At 35.5% G+C, this 17,327-nt stretch overlaps 1 protein-coding gene across 5 annotated transcripts in view; it reads left to right on the top strand.

The window, feature by feature from the left end:
• ATP2B1 (ATPase plasma membrane Ca2+ transporting 1) overlaps positions 1-17,327 on the top strand; it is a 129,068-nt gene that overhangs the window by 85,131 nt on the left and 26,610 nt on the right. For all 5 annotated transcript variants that reach the window (XM_006154815.3, XM_006154814.3, XM_006154816.3 and 2 more), the window contains 7 exons: positions 1,889-2,029; positions 5,645-5,683; positions 6,357-6,518; positions 7,123-7,337; positions 10,495-10,737; positions 12,350-12,591; positions 15,961-16,198. In XM_006154815.3, coding sequence (XP_006154877.1) covers positions 1,889-2,029; positions 5,645-5,683; positions 6,357-6,518; positions 7,123-7,337; positions 10,495-10,737; positions 12,350-12,591; positions 15,961-16,198 — 1,280 coding nt within the window. The remainder of the gene's footprint in view (positions 1-1,888; positions 2,030-5,644; positions 5,684-6,356; positions 6,519-7,122; positions 7,338-10,494; positions 10,738-12,349; positions 12,592-15,960; positions 16,199-17,327) is intronic.

The following is a 17,327-nucleotide window of genomic DNA, read 5'->3' as shown; positions in this document are numbered from 1 at the left end:
CATTTATAGGCTTATTTGAGGAGTGTAAATCTCATTGCATTTCTTTGAAGTATAGGTACTATAATCATCTTACAGATGAGAAATTGAATTATTGTCATTTTCGGGACCAGAAGTTAACATAATGGCTATGTCGCTGAACTCCCATGTAGCTGACCGTGGTTCAAGTCCTGGACCCGGTGGCTTGGACTCATGCCGGGTGCACGTGTGTGCGTGCCCAAGATCCCGAGAGGAGAATGGAGGAGAAGGGATTGTGGCCTGGCCATCCCCCTTGGGGAGTGATTTCTCGTTTTCTATCTCTCTGTCTCTGTCTTTCTGGCGAGTGCACATGCCCTATAGCAAAACCTCTCCCCCCAAAAAAAGAATTATTATAATTTTCTCAATATCACATAGTAAATAAGTGGTAAAGTCGCTTTGAACTCAGTTCTGACTGAGTTACAGAGTTAAAACCTTAAGCATAAGAATTTAGGATTTATTTAGTGTCTTATTAAATTTATTTTATTAAATATGGAGGATACTTAGGATAGTATTACTGAAGTTTAAAAGTTGGTGATAGAAGGGAAATCTGTTATAATTTTTTTCTTAAGAGGTTTTGCCTAGGACATGTGTGCTTGCCAGAGAGAGACAGAGGCAGTGAGAGGGAAAGGAAGGCTTTGGACTTAATTCAGTAGACAATGTAGAGTCAGACATTTTTGAGCTGTGAGAGGCATGTGATAAAATCACTTTTGGGGAAGATTAAAATTAGAAGAGATTTCAGAATAATCGAGACAGATACTCTAAGTAGGGGGGCTGTTGCCGTAACCTAGGTAGTCTGGGATGAAAGCTTGGGTTAGTAGAGGTCATGAAGTTGAATGTGAGAAATAGGGCATTTGTTGCTGAGGAGACTTTTTTGTTATAAGCAGGTTTCATTTTAAATTATATCTCAGAGAAATATCCCCCATACCCTAGATTATAATTAATAATAAGCATTTATTGAACTCTTACAAATTCCAAGTAGTATGTTAAGCACTTTACATTTATAGGCTTATTTGAGGAGTGTAAATCTCATTGCATTTCTTTGAAGTATAGGTACTATAATCATCTTACAGATGAGAAATTGAATTATTGTCATTTTCGGGACCAGAAGTTAACATAATGGCTATGTCGCTGAACTCCCATGTAGCTGACCGTGGTTCAAGTCCTGGACCCGGTGGCTTGGACTCATGCCGGGTGCACGTGTGTGCGTGCCCAAGATCCCGAGAGGAGAATGGAGGAGAAGGGATTGTGGCCTGGCCATCCCCCTTGGGGAGTGATTTCTCGTTTTCTATCTCTCTGTCTCTGTCTTTCTGGCGAGTGCACATGCCCTATAGCAAAACCTCTCCCCCCAAAAAAAGAATTATTATAATTTTCTCAATATCACATAGTAAATAAGTGGTAAAGTCGCTTTGAACTCAGTTCTGACTGAGTTACAGAGTTAAAACCTTAAGCATAAGAATTTAGGATTTATTTAGTGTCTTATTAAATTTATTTTATTAAATATGGAGGATACTTAGGATAGTATTACTGAAGTTTAAAAGTTGGTGATAGAAGGGAAATCTGTTATAATTTTTTTCTTAAGAGGTTTTGCCTAGGACATGTGTGCTTGCCAGAGAGAGACAGAGGCAGTGAGAGGGAAAGTGAGAAATTCCCCTCCCCACACACGGGAGATGGCCACACTATAATCTCTTCTCCATTCTTCTCTCTGGATCTTGGGCACGCACGCACATATACCCCGTGTGATTTTTAAGCCACTGGGTTCATAACTCTTAACCAGGGCCAGCCATGTGGGAATCCGGCAACGTAATTGCTATGCTATCTGATTGCCCTATCTGTTATAATTTTTTAAACTAAACTCAGTTTACTCCTTTTGCAGGTACTCATGTAATGGAAGGCTCTGGAAGAATGGTAGTTACGGCTGTAGGTGTAAATTCTCAAACTGGAATAATTTTTACCTTACTTGGAGCTGGAGGCGAAGAAGAAGAGAAGAAAGATGAGAAGAAAAAGGAAAAGAAAAGTAAGAATAGCAATTTATCCTTAAGAATTTATATTCAGAAATATGCCAACTATAATACATTGTAAAAACTAATATAGCAATCTCCCCTATCATTTGATCAGCAAAATGAATTAAACTCTGCTTTCTGTTTTCTCTTTTTTTCTCCTGATATTTCAGTAGTAGCTTTGACAGCCATATCACGTTTAGGTCTCACTGAGCTTTTAGTCTTTTTCAAGTTTTCTGTTATTCAGCATTTTATACTTAATGCATTAGATTTTTGAACACAGGAGTAGGATTTCACTTGACACACTTTACATTTGTCTTGTTATAGTCATTCTGTCGTTAGATATCAAGATGTTCTAAATTTTGATCCTTCATATTACTGTTCCTCTAAGTGATAAACCATCAGCATACTTGATAGTTTGTCCACAAGTCTATTTTTAAAAGAATTATTTATTTAACTTTATTTATTATTATTATTACTATATTTTAATTTGCTATGGGGGGCATGCATTCATCAGAGAGACAGAGAGAGAGAAAATGAGAAAACAAGCCACCAGGTCTGGAACTCGAATTGCAGTCAACCGTGTTGAAGTCCAGCGTCCTTAATCACCACACCACCTGCTGGCCCCCACAACCCTCAAGAGCCTTACCAAAAACCCTGTCATACATAGGGAAACATCTCAAAATCTCTTAATTGGGGTATGTCATCTTTTTTCTTTTTTCTTTTTCTTTTTCTTTCTTTTTTGAGAGATTTTTTGGTATAGGGCTCATTCACACACTAGAAAGACAGAAAGCAAGAAATCACCCAGGGGGAACGGCCAAGCCACACTCCACTCTCTTCTCAGGATTCTGAGCATGTACGCACACACAATTGGCATGAGTTTAAAGCTACTGAGTCTGAACTCGAACCGCTGTTAGCTATGGGAATCCAGTGACGTAACCACTACACCATCTGCTCGTCCTAGCATGTCACTTTTAAAAAGACTTCCCTGCATTATTTCTAAGTATCTGCTTGTATCCCACTCTCCTTATTCCACTCAGGATCACTCCTCTCTATCTTTTCCCTTTAGATTGACACCAGTTTACTATGGTTTAACTGCTTAGATTAAACTTTACTTTGATGGTGAGCTCATATGTGTCTTTCTCATGGAAATATTTTGAGATCTTTTTAAACAGATACCTTACCGAAATCTTGCTTTGCCAAAATTACAGCAGTGTTTTTAATGTTTGGGTAGTTTTTTTTTTTTTCTTTGAGTTTTGTGTTTAGCTGTGAAATCCCTATTTCAAACAAAAATGTCTTTGAAAATCTGACTGTTAATGAGTCTGTAGAGCCTCACCTGGTAGGTTTCTTCTGTGCAAAAATGTATAAGGAAATCCTCTAGGAAGCCCTCTGTGAGCTTCTGTAGGTTTTTTGTTTGTTTTAGGGCTGAGTAGAGTGTAATTTGAAAGTCAGTAGTGATGATTTCAGTTATTGAGTTCTTTGCATATATTATCTTATTAATCCTCACAACTATATTAGGCAGATTTATTATTTTTTTTAAGTTTATTCATTTATTTCTTTCAAAAGGGACAGGCACCTCCAAACAGGGTCCTCATGCCACAATCCTCCCAATCCTCAGCCAACCAGGATCACAACATGCAACCGTATGTAGAGGGAGACCTCTGAACATAAACTCTTGACCTTTCCATGTGGTCTCAGCATCATGGAGTGCTGCCATACCATCATGACAGGCTATTCTTTTTACCAATAAGTAAACTGAGGCTTATGGGGTTGTGTAATTTGTTCAGATTGAAGTGCTAGGAAGTTGCAGATCAAATTCTCTTTGATTCAGGAGACTTCCCTTAATCATATTGTGTTCCATCTTAATATACGGGAGTTGAAAGTCATCAGACTGTTTGAAAAGGAATAGAAGTTTGTATCCTGACTTTATTTTTATTGGGGGAAAATAACTCCACATTGTTTTTTTCAGTAAGGATTCCCCCCATTTTATATAACTTTTTATTAATCTAGTCCAGATTATTTCCAGATTATTAATAGTTACCTCACTGTCCTCCTTTTTTTTTTTTTTTTTTTGGTAGAATCAAATAGTGTTTTTCTGTCTGGATTTCCAGCTCTTCTTTTCCCTTTACTGCTTTAGCACTTACTCAAAAACAGTCCAAGGTAATCTGTCTCAGTACCCTCAGTAACCTGGAATGTGTCCATCTTGTCCCTCTAAATTTAAGCTCATTGAAAGTGGCTAGGTATTCGCTTACTATCTCATCTATCTTGAGCTTCTGTTCATTCTTGACCATGTTTATTCCATATTTTCTAGTTTGAAGATAGTTCTCCTTGATAAGTTGGAAGAAAAGAGGCTTGAATTGTTCTGCTTCCTTTGTCTTTTTTTGTACTGCTGTCTACTCCAAATAATAGAATTGTCCCCTTCTTGATTACTTTATTGCTTGAGACATGCTCATGTTTCTATGTTCTCCAAATCTAAGCTAATTTACATAATTACCTTAATTGGTACTGTACTCATTTTTATTTATTTATTTATTTATTTTTGAGAGGTTTTTGCTATAGGGTGCATGCGCTCGCCAGAAAGACAGAGACAGAAAGCAAGAAATCCCCCTCCCCAAGGGGGGATGGGGATGGCCATGCTGCAATCCCCTCTCCATTCTCTTCTCAGGATCCTGGGCATGCACGCACATGCGCCTGGCGTGAGTTTAAGCCACCGGGTCCAGGACTCAAACAGTAGTAGGCTACATGGGAGTCCAGCAACATAGCCATTATGTTAACAGCTGGTTCCAATTGGCACTATACTCTTACTAGCTTATTCTGTGCATTCATATTTTCTCGCGTTGTCAGAAGAAAGTCATGACGTATTTTTCTTTATTTCTCTATGCAAAAAATGTTTCATGACTTTTCCAATGACTTAAGAGTTTTACTAGCTTGCCTCTCGTGCCTTTTTTGTCCTTAACTCCCATCACAGCTTTCTTGTGTGCCTGTTGTCTTAACTATAACATTCCTCTCTTCCCCATCTCTGCCCTTCTCTACTTTATTACAGTTATATCTATATTTAGTTTAAAAGGTCTTGTACCATGTTTGGGTTTATTATAGCTCACAGAAAAGTAAGTCTTGGGACCAGCAAGTGTGGTGATAAAGGCACCAGACTCGCACATGGCTGACCACAGTTTGAGTCCCAGACCCAGAGGTTTGAAATTCAGACTCACACTGGGCACTTGTGCATGCTTTTCAATAGGGGAATGGAGGAGAAGGGATTGCAGCATGGCTTTCCCCCCCCGAGGGGGTGATTTCTTACTTTCTCTCTCTCTGTTCCCCCCAGCAAGCACATGTGCCCTATAGCACAAATTTATCTTAAAGACAAAAAAGAGTAAATAAGTCTCATGGAGAACTCAAAAGAAGTATTGATGCCTATTAAATTATTTTGGATTAATTTCCCATGGGTGAAAACTATTGAGGGAATGACCCATGAGGTCATTGCAAACTAAGTGTTTTCTACTATGAAGAGAGAGACATACACAGAAACCATTGTGTAACAATTCTCTTATAGAAATTCGAACTACCTTTGCATAATTTAACATGGCTGTATTAATTTCTTTTGGAAAGCTTTCATTCCCGTTTTGTTCCTACAGATAAGAAACAAGATGGAGCTATTGAGAATCGCAATAAAGGTAAATTCAAAAAGCTAAAAGTATAGTTAGTTTGTTTTCATTATATCCAAAATAGTTCTACTGTTGTTATATATTCATCCAAAAGTAGGATATATGTGTGGTAGGGAAAATAAACAATGTATGTTAATTTGGGTTAACCTCTCTTTCTGCTAGTGCTTTAATCATGCTTTGTCTATAATGTTAGTGAGATTAAAATTGGAATTTTTGGAAGTAAGCTTAAGCTTATGTACATAATTTTCAGCTTAAGCATTTCAAGTATTTTAACTTTAGTTATATAGTTATAGCAAAAATGCATAAGGAAATATATAGCGTACACGCCTTTGGTATTTATTTAAGAGTAAATGTATATTTCTCTAGAAATATACATGATGCTCTACATTATGGTCATCAATTAGAAGGGAGGGATTTATTGTGTTTGTATATTATTTAACATAAAATACAGTGAAGGAAATAATCTAGTTCTTTAGTTCTTAGTTTGAGGACTCTGTATTTCTTCTTAGGTCTTATCCCCATTACTGTCACCATTATCTTCTCTGTAGACACATACACAAAGCTGAACGCTTATCCTTTTTTCTAGTTTCTATTAGAAACTGATTTTTTAAATTGTTTTGAAATGTTAATTGTAATATGAGCCTCTAAAATGTAGTGAAGTTGTATTTGCTGTTAAATGTAGCAAAAGCTCAGGATGGCGCAGCCATGGAAATGCAGCCTTTGAAGAGCGAAGAAGGTGGAGATGGTGATGAAAAAGACAAAAAGAAAGCAAATTTGCCAAAAAAGGAAAAATCTGTTTTACAAGGGAAACTTACGAAACTGGCTGTTCAGATTGGAAAAGCAGGTATGGTATATAGAAAAAAGTAATGTGTTTTGATTTTACATAATCTAATTTTCTTTCTAAATTGTATTTTGACATACTTAATGCTAGACATTATTGCTTTGTGAGTAGAGGGGGAGTAAAAGTGTTTTTCATTTTTTCCACAATGTGCTCTTTTAATTAATTAATTCTATGTTTTTCTAAATGTTAAGTTTGATTCAGCTGAATGGAATTATTATAGGAGGCCTGAAGTTACTAAATTACAGCCATCACTAGAAAATACCTGCTAACTTTTTAGGAACAAAAAGCAGAGCATTTAAATAAAAATAGTTCATTCCCTTTAGCAGTATCATCTTTTTAGTAGAGGCCAAATTTTAAGTAAGAATTGTAAATGCTTTTTTCCCAGTTCTCCCAGAGACAGAGTTATAGTTGGAAACAAAAATTAAATCTAATAATGTCCAGTAATTGAGTTAGTTGCAAAAAGGGAGGTAACAGTTCCCAGAGAGATTAAAATAAATACTACCAAGCCTGTTATAACTTTTTGCCATGACTAATGTGTAACTGGCAATAGGAAGTATCTAGCCTACTTTCGTAATTACATTTTCCTTTTTTTTTTCTCTCCTGAAAGGTCTGTTGATGTCTGCCATCACAGTTATCATTCTAGTGCTATATTTTGTAATCGATACCTTCTGGGTTCAAAAGAGACCATGGCTTGCCGAGTGCACACCAATTTACATACAATATTTTGTGAAGTTCTTCATTATCGGAGTCACAGTTTTAGTGGTTGCAGTTCCAGAAGGGCTTCCACTTGCAGTCACTATCTCACTGGCTTATTCAGTGAAGGTAAGTAAAAAATAGTTAAGTAGATGTATTGTTTTGAAAATCTCAGCTGGATTAGAAAGCAGCATCCAAAAAGCTCCTTTTCTGGTTCTGCAAGTGGAGGATTTCCATTAAAAATGTACATGGTTTCTTTAGAAATGCTGTCACTGATTTCCCTGTCCTTCCCAGGTGACTGTCTCTGCATGTAGATACATGTAAGTATTCTGTGGAGGGCAGTCTTGACACAGTACTAAGCACTACTCGGCTAGGAGAGTTATAGTATAATTTTCATTAAATGATGGTTGTGTTATCAAGTCATGTCACCTCCTCTTTTATATCTGTAAAATTAAAATAAGTATATTTGCCATTTACATGTAATAGGAGCAAAGAGGGTTCACTCTGGTGCAACATTCTGAGACCTCCTTTTTTCCACTCCTCCTCCCCACAGTTGACCCACAAGCAAGTCCTCCCCACTTGTAGGCAGACTCATATCATGTTTTATCCTTGCATAAAGCCCGTCAGTGTCTTGTCCTCACATATAAGATAAAATCCAAACTTCTGACTGACTTGGCAGGGCCCTTCCCAGACAGTTTCTTGGTTACTTACCTCTCAGAGCTTGTCTACTGCCATCTCTCTATCTTGCAGAGCCTTGTCAGCCTTTCTGCTAGTTTTCAGATACCCAGCTGTGTCTTACTTTAGGCCCTGATTTCCCTTCTTTTGAATAACTTGCTCTCTTATTTTATTCAGATCTCTTCAGATGTCACCTTTTCTGACATCAAGTAATTTATAGTAGTTTAATCTTGTTTTACAAGTAGAATGCTAAAAATGTACTTTCATGGCTTTACTTACTGCTATTTAGCTAAACTAATAATCTGTAGATTATTAACTTATTTGTATCAATTTTGTATCTTACATGGGAGAAGTAAATTGGATTAAAGGATTAGCTTGGACAGTTTTGATCTTTAAAAATGATTTTACAGGTTAAAAAAAATAGACTCAATCTAAGAATGGTGTTCTCATAAATTTTAATAAGTTAATTAGAAGTTCTCCTTAAGTAACAATGCTGACAGTGAGCAATCTAAAGTAATTAGTCATAGTTTCCACGCTAGCACCCTTATCTTCAAAATTCCGAAGTGTTTTACAGTAGACCTGCTCTTTGCTTACTGTTGATTTTCTTTATAGGCATTTAACGACTTTTGTTTCAAAAATAAAATGGCAAATATATTAATGTAATGATGAAATACAGTGTAATCATCTGTTTATCTCTGTTTTGGTATTTTCAAATAATTAGGGCAAATATTAGTTTTAGACACATTGATGAGTCATTTTCCCAGAACTGTCATTAGTTCATTTTTAATGCTCATTAAGAATATAAATATTTTAGTTCATCAGAAAGATACTGGAAGTACTGAATTTGTATTCCTTGAGTAGAAAATTAATAACAGCATTTTTAACTACTGTTTTTTTTTAAGCTTTTATTTCTCTTTATTCCTAATATTACCAGCTACTCTTCTTTTTACTAAGTTGTGGTCTTGATCCTCTGTTAGTTCTTTGCAAAAGTGAATATACTTTATCAACTGCAAAACTTCGTGTGTGTGTAAGAGAGGATCTCCCCAGCCTGCTAGTTACCTAAGACTGCAGGTACTGGCCTATTTAGGTTGTACAAAGAACCACACCAGCCCGTCTGTACAACCTTAGCCATCATGCAGCTGTGCCCAGACTTCATTCTTTTAGTCTTAAATGTAAATCACTAGTGATTTAGAAGTGCACAGCAATTCTCCATATTTATTTCTTCAAAGACCAGGGTTTTGTTTTTTTGTTTTTTGTTTTTGTTTTTGTTTGTTTGTTTTGTAGTATCTTGCAAGTAGTAGTCACATAAAACATTTTGTTCAATAATCCCATGTAATTTTTAACCAGTTATACCTATGTATTAAGAATTAATTACAGGGTCAGTAGATGGGATGGTGGTTGGGATAGCTGACTCCTACATGGCTGACTGCACTGTTCAAGTCCCAGACTGGGCATATGTGTGTTCTTGCCCAAAGTCCTGAGAAGTGGATGGAGGAGAGGAGATTTTTGTGTGGCCATCCCTGCTGGAGGGTGCTTTTTTCACTTTTTTTCTCTCTTACACGAGCATGTGCCCTATAAAAAAATTGTTTTAAAGAAAAAAATTAATCCCAAATATTTTAAAATAAATTATCTTTGGGACTACTGCAAAAATGCTTGGTTTTTCAGAAATGACCATTTTTTGTTGTAAATGAGAGAAAGGTAGATGCGTTTTGATCTTTAGAATGGAAATATCAAATTTACCAGTAGGAGGAATAGATAAAAATGACCCATTCTGATTTTGATATATTAACTCAATCTATGAGAGTTTAAAAAGAAAACAAAGTGAACCAACTATGTACAGCTCTTTATTTTAACGTAAAAGCTACTTTTCATTTGGAGATAAATGGCATCTAGATCTTTTGATTTTTCACTTAATAAGACTTCATCTTTTATTTTTATGCATGTACTTATTTATTTTTTATTTTGGAGAAGTTTTTGCTATAGGTTGTGTATACTTGCCAGAAAGACAGAGAGAGACAGAGAGACAGAAAGCGAGAAATCACTCCCCAGAGGGGATGGCCACAATCCTTTCTCTTCCATTCTCCTCTCAGGATATTGGGTATGCATGTACACATGCCCGCGTGAGTTTAAGCCACCAGGTCTGGGACTCGAATTGCAGTTAACTACATGGGAGTCCAGCGACATAGCCATTATGCCAACTGCTGGTCACAAGACTTTATCTTTTAATCCACTTTTATACTAACATAAGTGTCACTGTTCTTACAGTAAGATTGTCACTTGTTACAATGCAAGAACACTTCTCAAAAAATTTTGGAGGCATATAATCAATGATTTGCATGTAGGTGCAGATATCTGTGTTCATTTATTCTCAATAGATTATGTTATGCAGCAATAAAGTGATTGAAATCAGGAGAAGCAAGTAGTCTCCAGCCTATTTCAACAGGTCAAATAGCTAAAATTTCTTTAGTATTGTATTACTTTATACAATATATAGTTATATAAAGCTGGGAGTTTTCATTCATATTTTAAAGAAGTTTGTAATCATTTTAATGTAATGAGGTGATTGGCTTTATATGTAGCTTAACTTGACTTTTTTTTTTAATCACTATAGAAAATGATGAAAGATAATAATTTAGTAAGGCATCTGGATGCTTGTGAGACCATGGGAAATGCTACAGCTATTTGTTCAGATAAAACAGGAACATTGACAATGAACCGGATGACAGTTGTTCAAGCTTACATAAATGAAAAACATTATAAAAAGGTTCCTGAACCAGAAGCTATTCCACCAAATATTTTATCCTATCTTGTAACAGGAATTTCTGTGAATTGTGCTTATACATCAAAAATATTGGTAAGGTTTCTTTAATAATTCATATATATGTGAAAATTAATTTTTAAATTTATAATGATTTGACTACATGTAATTATTTAGACCTACTATTACTAAATAAATTTAACTGAGTCATGTTTTTTTTAAAGGCATATATTTTTTATAATGTAATACAAGGGTTTTGTTTTTTTTTTTAATAGTTTGCATTTTAGGTGTATGATGAACAGCATATGCGTTTTATTTATTGACATGTTTCTCCTGTATTTTGAATTTCTTGGGTTTAGAAACTCTCAAACTTTGCTACTAGGATATGTTCTTAATTTTAAATTTTTGTTTAGCTCATCATTTGAAAGCCCAGGCTATCATTACTACATCTCTCAATTTTCAAGAGAAAAATTTTTTTATTCTTTTTTTGGGGAGAGGTTTTTGCTATAGGGCACATGTGCTCACCAGAAAGTCAGAGAGAGGCAGAAAGCGAGAAATCACCCCCCCAGGGGGAATGGCCATGCCGCAATCACTTCTCCTCCATTCTCCTCTCAGGATCTTGAGCAAGCACGCACATGCGCCCAGCGTGAGTTTAAGCCGCCAGGTCTGGGACCCAAACCGTGGTGGACTACATGGGAGTTCAGTGACATAGCCATTACGCTAACTGCTGGTCCCCTCAAGAGAAAATTTTGAAATCAGGTTTCTATTTAAAATAATATGTTCAGTATGTCCTTACTATATGCTCTGTTTGGTTTCTCAGTAGTTCCTTTAGACCTTTTTAGAGCTAATACAATAAAGAAGTTTTAGACTTGTGCCTCTGAGAATAAAAGATTTTAAATTTTGCATGTTTTAAAATCTTCATAACATAAAGCTTAGAATTTATTTGACTTGATATATCTTCTAGTGACTTATGGATGATAACCATGAACAAAAATAACATTGCAAGGTGTTATTAAAACAGTAAAGATGTACATAAGTTGGATGACTGGTCTGGAAAGTTATGAGTTCTTAGTTGTAGATCTAGTTTTGTTTGCCTTTTACTAGCTAAAAGTTTGAGCTTTATTTTTTTAATTGTTAAGTAAAGGTGTTCACATCTGACCCAATACCATTGTGATGATTATATATAATGCAATTTGTGAAGGTCGAATTAAGGAAATAAAGCTTTTCAATACAATCAAGGCAACAGCACTTTATATTAATACATATACTTTTATCTTAAATAAAAATTGGTAAGGTAGGTACAATTTTGAATAATATGAATGTTCAGTGGAAACAATAGGAAAAGAATAAAAGTTAGATCCTAGTTAATTTTTCTATCCGGAACCAAATATAAACTTTTTATAGCTTAAATCATTTAATTTCTTGGGTACTAAGTGCTTTTATTTTACAGATGCTAAAGCCAAGGATGACAACAGTTATATAACTAGCGAAAAGTTCATGTGTCTAGTTAACTGTCAGGGCTGAGACTGGAATCTATCTCATTCTCACTCCACACTTCTTTCCACCTTAACTTTGTGTCCTTTGAAATGCCGATATTCATAGACATTTCCTACATAATTTTGTTTTAGAGTGTTGTGTTCTGTTTAACATTATAAGTTAAGCTTTCAAAAAAACAAGATACTAGCTTCTAAACCTTTTTCTTTTATAGCCACCAGAGAAAGAGGGTGGATTACCTCGTCATGTTGGTAATAAAACTGAATGTGCCTTGTTGGGACTTCTTTTGGATTTAAAGCGGGATTATCAGGATGTTAGAAATGAAATACCAGAAGAAGCCTTGTACAAAGTCTACACCTTCAATTCTGTTAGGAAGTCCATGAGTACTGTCCTGAAAAATTCAGATGGAAGTTACCGAATATTCAGCAAGGGTGCATCTGAGATAATTCTGAAAAAGTAAGAGTAAAATACTCAGTTGAATAATTTGCTAACTATAGTTCCTTTATTTGGAATACCTACTTTGTTTTTATTGTTGTTTTCTTTTCATGAACATTGGGCAATTTACAGGACCTCGAGCGTTTATATTTTTGTGTATTCAGACTTTTGCCCGTTGTATTCTGCCATCTTCACACTACTTATTTCTTAATGTTTCGCTAATGGGAAGATCCCATTACATCTATTCTGGTAGATTTAATGAAGTAAACTTTGATGTTTATTTTTAGGTGTGTTGATTCTGTTATACAGCATCATGAAAAATAAAAGCCTTCTAGGAAGAAAAATTCAATAGCTTAAATATTACATTATGGGAACGAGCAGTTGGTGTAATGGCTGTGTTGCTGGATTCCCATGTAGTCGACTGTGGTTCGAGTCCTGTACCCAGTGGCTTAAACTCACACCAGGCGCCTGTGTGTGTGTGCCCAAGATCCCAGAGAATAATGGAAGAGAAGGGATTGCAGCGTAACCATCCCCCCGGGGGGTGATTTCTTGCTTTCAGTCTCTATTTCTCTCTGTCTTTCTGGCAAGCGCACATGCGCTATAGCAAAAACCTCTAAACAAAACAAAAAAACCCATTACATTATAGATAGCAAACTAAAATGTGATGAATGAATTATAGATTAATTTTTAGAGTAGCAAAGCATTATAGCTGTATCTTGAAATTTCTCTTTTTATATCAAAGTAAGGTTATATTTAGTGATATATTTATGCTGTTGAAATGTCATATTTAAATATCTCCTGTCATTTTGAATAGTAATCTTTCTTACTGTCTTTTTACAGAGCAGAAGCTTTAATTTTGATTTTACTTATAACTTCACTAATATCTGTTATTTCACATATTGGAATTATTTTGATTTCTTTAATTCCCATAGAAAAATAGAGGAATGTCAAAGAAAGTTGAGCAATTTTGGAAAATTAGAACTTATTTTCAATTATTACCATTACTTCTACTGTTATTAAATTAAAATTAAAATGCATCATTAAAACTATTTTAATTTATTCATACATGGACTGTAGTGTTTTGGGTTTGTTTTTGTTGTTGTTGTTGGTTTTTTTTGAGAAGTTTTTTGCTATAGGGTGTGTGCGCTCGCCAGAAAGACAGAGACAGAAAGTGAGAAATCATCCCCCAGGGAAGATGGCCACGCTGCAATCCCTTCTCCTTCATTCTCCTTCAGGCTCTTGGGCACGCAGGCACACGTGCCTGGCGTGAGTTTAAGCCACTGGGTCCGGGACTTGAACCACAGTCGACTAATGGGAGTGCAGCGACATAGCCATTACGCTAACTGCTGGTCCCAATGAACTGTAGTGTTTCTTAATGAACACTTGACAGATTATAGTTCAACAAGTTCAAAAGATAAATACATAAATAAGTAACTGAAAAGACAGTATATAATAAATTAGTTCTAAGTTTTAAGACTGCACTATGTGGCATTTAAGATAGGTTTTAGTTCATTGTGAGAACATTAGAGTGGAAGAGCTCACAGTGCAGCAACGAAGATAGAAAGGTACAATTTATATTGGGAAATGTCTCGTTGTATAGTTCAATTGAGCAGTAGTGGGCTTTTATGACACAGAGGCCATGTAGAGCTTCCCTCTGCAGTACATTTGATTATTTGATTTCAGTGTAAAGGTTAGAAATCTGACTTAGCCTGGATTGCTGATAGATGGTATAGGAGGTTTTTTAATCAAACCAATCATGCTTTTCCTCGTCCTGTGTGAACTAACTAGCTTTGGGATCTGGGGCAGACTCTCCCTTAGCTTTTGTTTTTCTCCAGGGCCTAATGGTCCAGTCAAATAAATTAATGCATATAAAACACCTAGCATGGAGCTTCATGTATAGTAAGTTTATAATAAGTGTTTTTTGTGTTAATATCTACACTTTGTTATAGATACTGAAATGTTAGATTGAACAGTTAAAACTTAAATAGTCCAGATAATGCAAATGAAGTATTTTTTCCATCAGGTAGTAGAATCATCAGATCTGTGATTGAAGATAATTTTTACATCAGAGAATAAGATGACTTATTCTACTGGGGGAAGACGGATCAGAAACAAATGCCACTTAAATGGCCATTGCTGAGGACCAGCAGGTGGTGTGGTGGTTAAGATGCCAAACTCCCATATGGCCAACTGTAGGTCAAGTCCTGGACCTGTTGGCTTAAAAATCATGCCTGGCATGTATGCATGCATGCCCAAAATCCTGAAAGGAAAATGGAGGAGAAAGGATTGCTATGTGGCCTTCCCTCCTGGGAGGTGATTTCTCACTTCACCTTTCTCTCTCCACTGAGTGCATACACATCTTATGACAAAAACCTAAAAAACAACAAAAAAAAACACAAAACAGAAAGTCTATTCCTATTATAATACCCATCTAACTTTAAGTTAGAGTCGAAGGAACATAATAGCCAGGAAGAAAAGCTGACACATTCAGGAGACTGTTTAGAAGAGAAATATATAGGACATACATGCTAATAGTAGGTAGATGTAGAGGGAGAGTATTTATGAGAAATTTTAGACTGCTTTTGAAATGATTAGGCAACATTGATGGCCATTATATGGGCAGTGAGGAGGTGACTTCCAGTCTTTCATGAATTAAGGTTAAGGTATCATTTCAGCATCTAGATAGAACTCTTCATCAGTGATGGAAAGCTTTGAAACACTCAAAATAGAAAATGTGGATTTGGGAATCACCTCCATAGAAGCAGAAGGAGATGGGATCACCAAGGGAAAAGAATACAGAGAAATGTTGTGAAAAACAAACTTGAAATAAGGAAATACACAGTGGGATTTTTATGTACGGTGTAGTTAAAGGAAAATTTTTTAGTTAGTTTCACTGAAAATAAAACTATTTTGGCATTTTCTCTCAGTGTGATAGAGTGCTTATTTTAACAGTAAGTTTTTTATTTTTTTCTTTCATGGTTAAAACAATATAAGTGATTAAACAACATCCCAGGTAAGGGGTTGGTTGATCTTGGCCATTTACTTTAAAAGAAGAAGATATTTATGATTGTTGTGTTGATAAATATTGATGTCTAATTCTGTACCAAAATGGTCAGGTGTATAGTTTTTTCTCCTTTGCCATTATGGATTCTTTGTGGAAATATAAAAACTGGTAACTGATAAAATGGAAAACTATCAAATGAGAATCATTACAGATTATAACTGTTTCTTTTGTAAAAGGGAGGGTGAAATGTGATTTAAACCTATAAGAATGCAACGTAAGTTATTCTCTAAACTCCAGAGATTAGATACCATGATTTCTAGCCCTTAAATGGCATTAACCATTATTTTTGTTAATTATTGATGTTTGGATTCAACATTTCCTTTTAGGTGTTTCAAAATCTTGAGTGCTAATGGTGAGGCAAAAGTATTCAGACCAAGGGACCGTGATGATATTGTAAAAACTGTGATTGAACCGATGGCATCAGAAGGCCTGAGAACCATATGTCTTGCATTCAGAGATTTTCCAGCAGGAGAACCAGAACCAGAGTGGGATAATGAAAATGATATTGTCACCGGCCTTACATGCATTGCAGTTGTGGGCATTGAAGATCCTGTGAGACCTGAGGTGGTGAAACATTCTGTGCTCTGCATGTGCAGAATCTCTTAACTATAGAGGTTGTAGGCATTAACTATAACCAGTTTTCTAGTAAAATTCTTGGTGTTTGTGATTTTATTTTTGTAGTCTGTAATCCCAAGATAAGAGAGACAATAGTGCTCATGATGCATATGGTATCTTTTTATGGTTTTTCAGTTAGATAGCTTCCCTTTGGGATCCTATGTGTATATAGCACCATAGATAGCATAGTACCTTGACCTAAGTAGGTGTTACAATTTATTTTAAATTAAATTATAGGTGCAATTAATTTATTTGTTTCACAGTATAGACCAGCACCATCCAATAAAAGTTTTCGTAACAATAGAAATATTCTAAATATTGTTCAGAACTATTGCCACTAGTCACATGTGACTATTGAGGCTAGTACAACTAGAAAACTGAAATCCTTATTTTATTTAAATTTAAATATCTTACTAGTGGCTTCCCTATTAAATGGCATGTGGCTCTAGACTTTGTTTTCCTTCTTTAAATCCTTTTTGCTATTAAGAAAAAAAAATTATTGAACAGCTGTCATGTGTATGGCACTATTCTAGGCACTAGAGATATAAAGTTTTGAGATCTGGTCCCTGGCCTCAGAGAAGCCACTATTTGGGTGAGGTTGAATAAACACATGGTAATTATAACTCAGGGTAATAATGCATTGCTGGATATACACAGAGCATATTATATAAGCAGAAAATCTGAACTCCCAATTTAGTCTCAAGTCATAGCATCTTTTTATTGAGTTCTTAGTAAGTGCAGATACTGTGCCAAGTGCTTTACATGTATTATTTTATATAATGTTCACCTCTTTAAAGTATGAGTATTATTCATTGACAGATTGAAAAAAGTCAGAATGTGTAGAGCTTTTGACCATAGACTTAGTGGGCTCAAATCACCACTCTTACACACATGTATGTAAAAGACCACTGTGCTGTATTAACCATTAGAGAGGTCAAGTAAGACTTCCTAGAGCTTAATTAGCAGATTTGAATCTTAAAGGATGAGAAGGTATGAACTAGACTAAAGAGGGCAGTAAGTACATTCTGAGCAAAGAAGCAACATAAGTAAAAACAAAAACTAACTGCCTTTGTTTAGT

Source organism: Tupaia chinensis, unplaced genomic scaffold, assembly GCF_000334495.1.
Source record: "Tupaia chinensis unplaced genomic scaffold, TupChi_1.0 Scaffold000423_1, whole genome shotgun sequence".
Lineage (NCBI taxonomy): Eukaryota > Metazoa > Chordata > Mammalia > Scandentia > Tupaiidae > Tupaia > Tupaia belangeri.
This window is presented reverse-complemented; position numbering and strand designations above follow the sequence as displayed.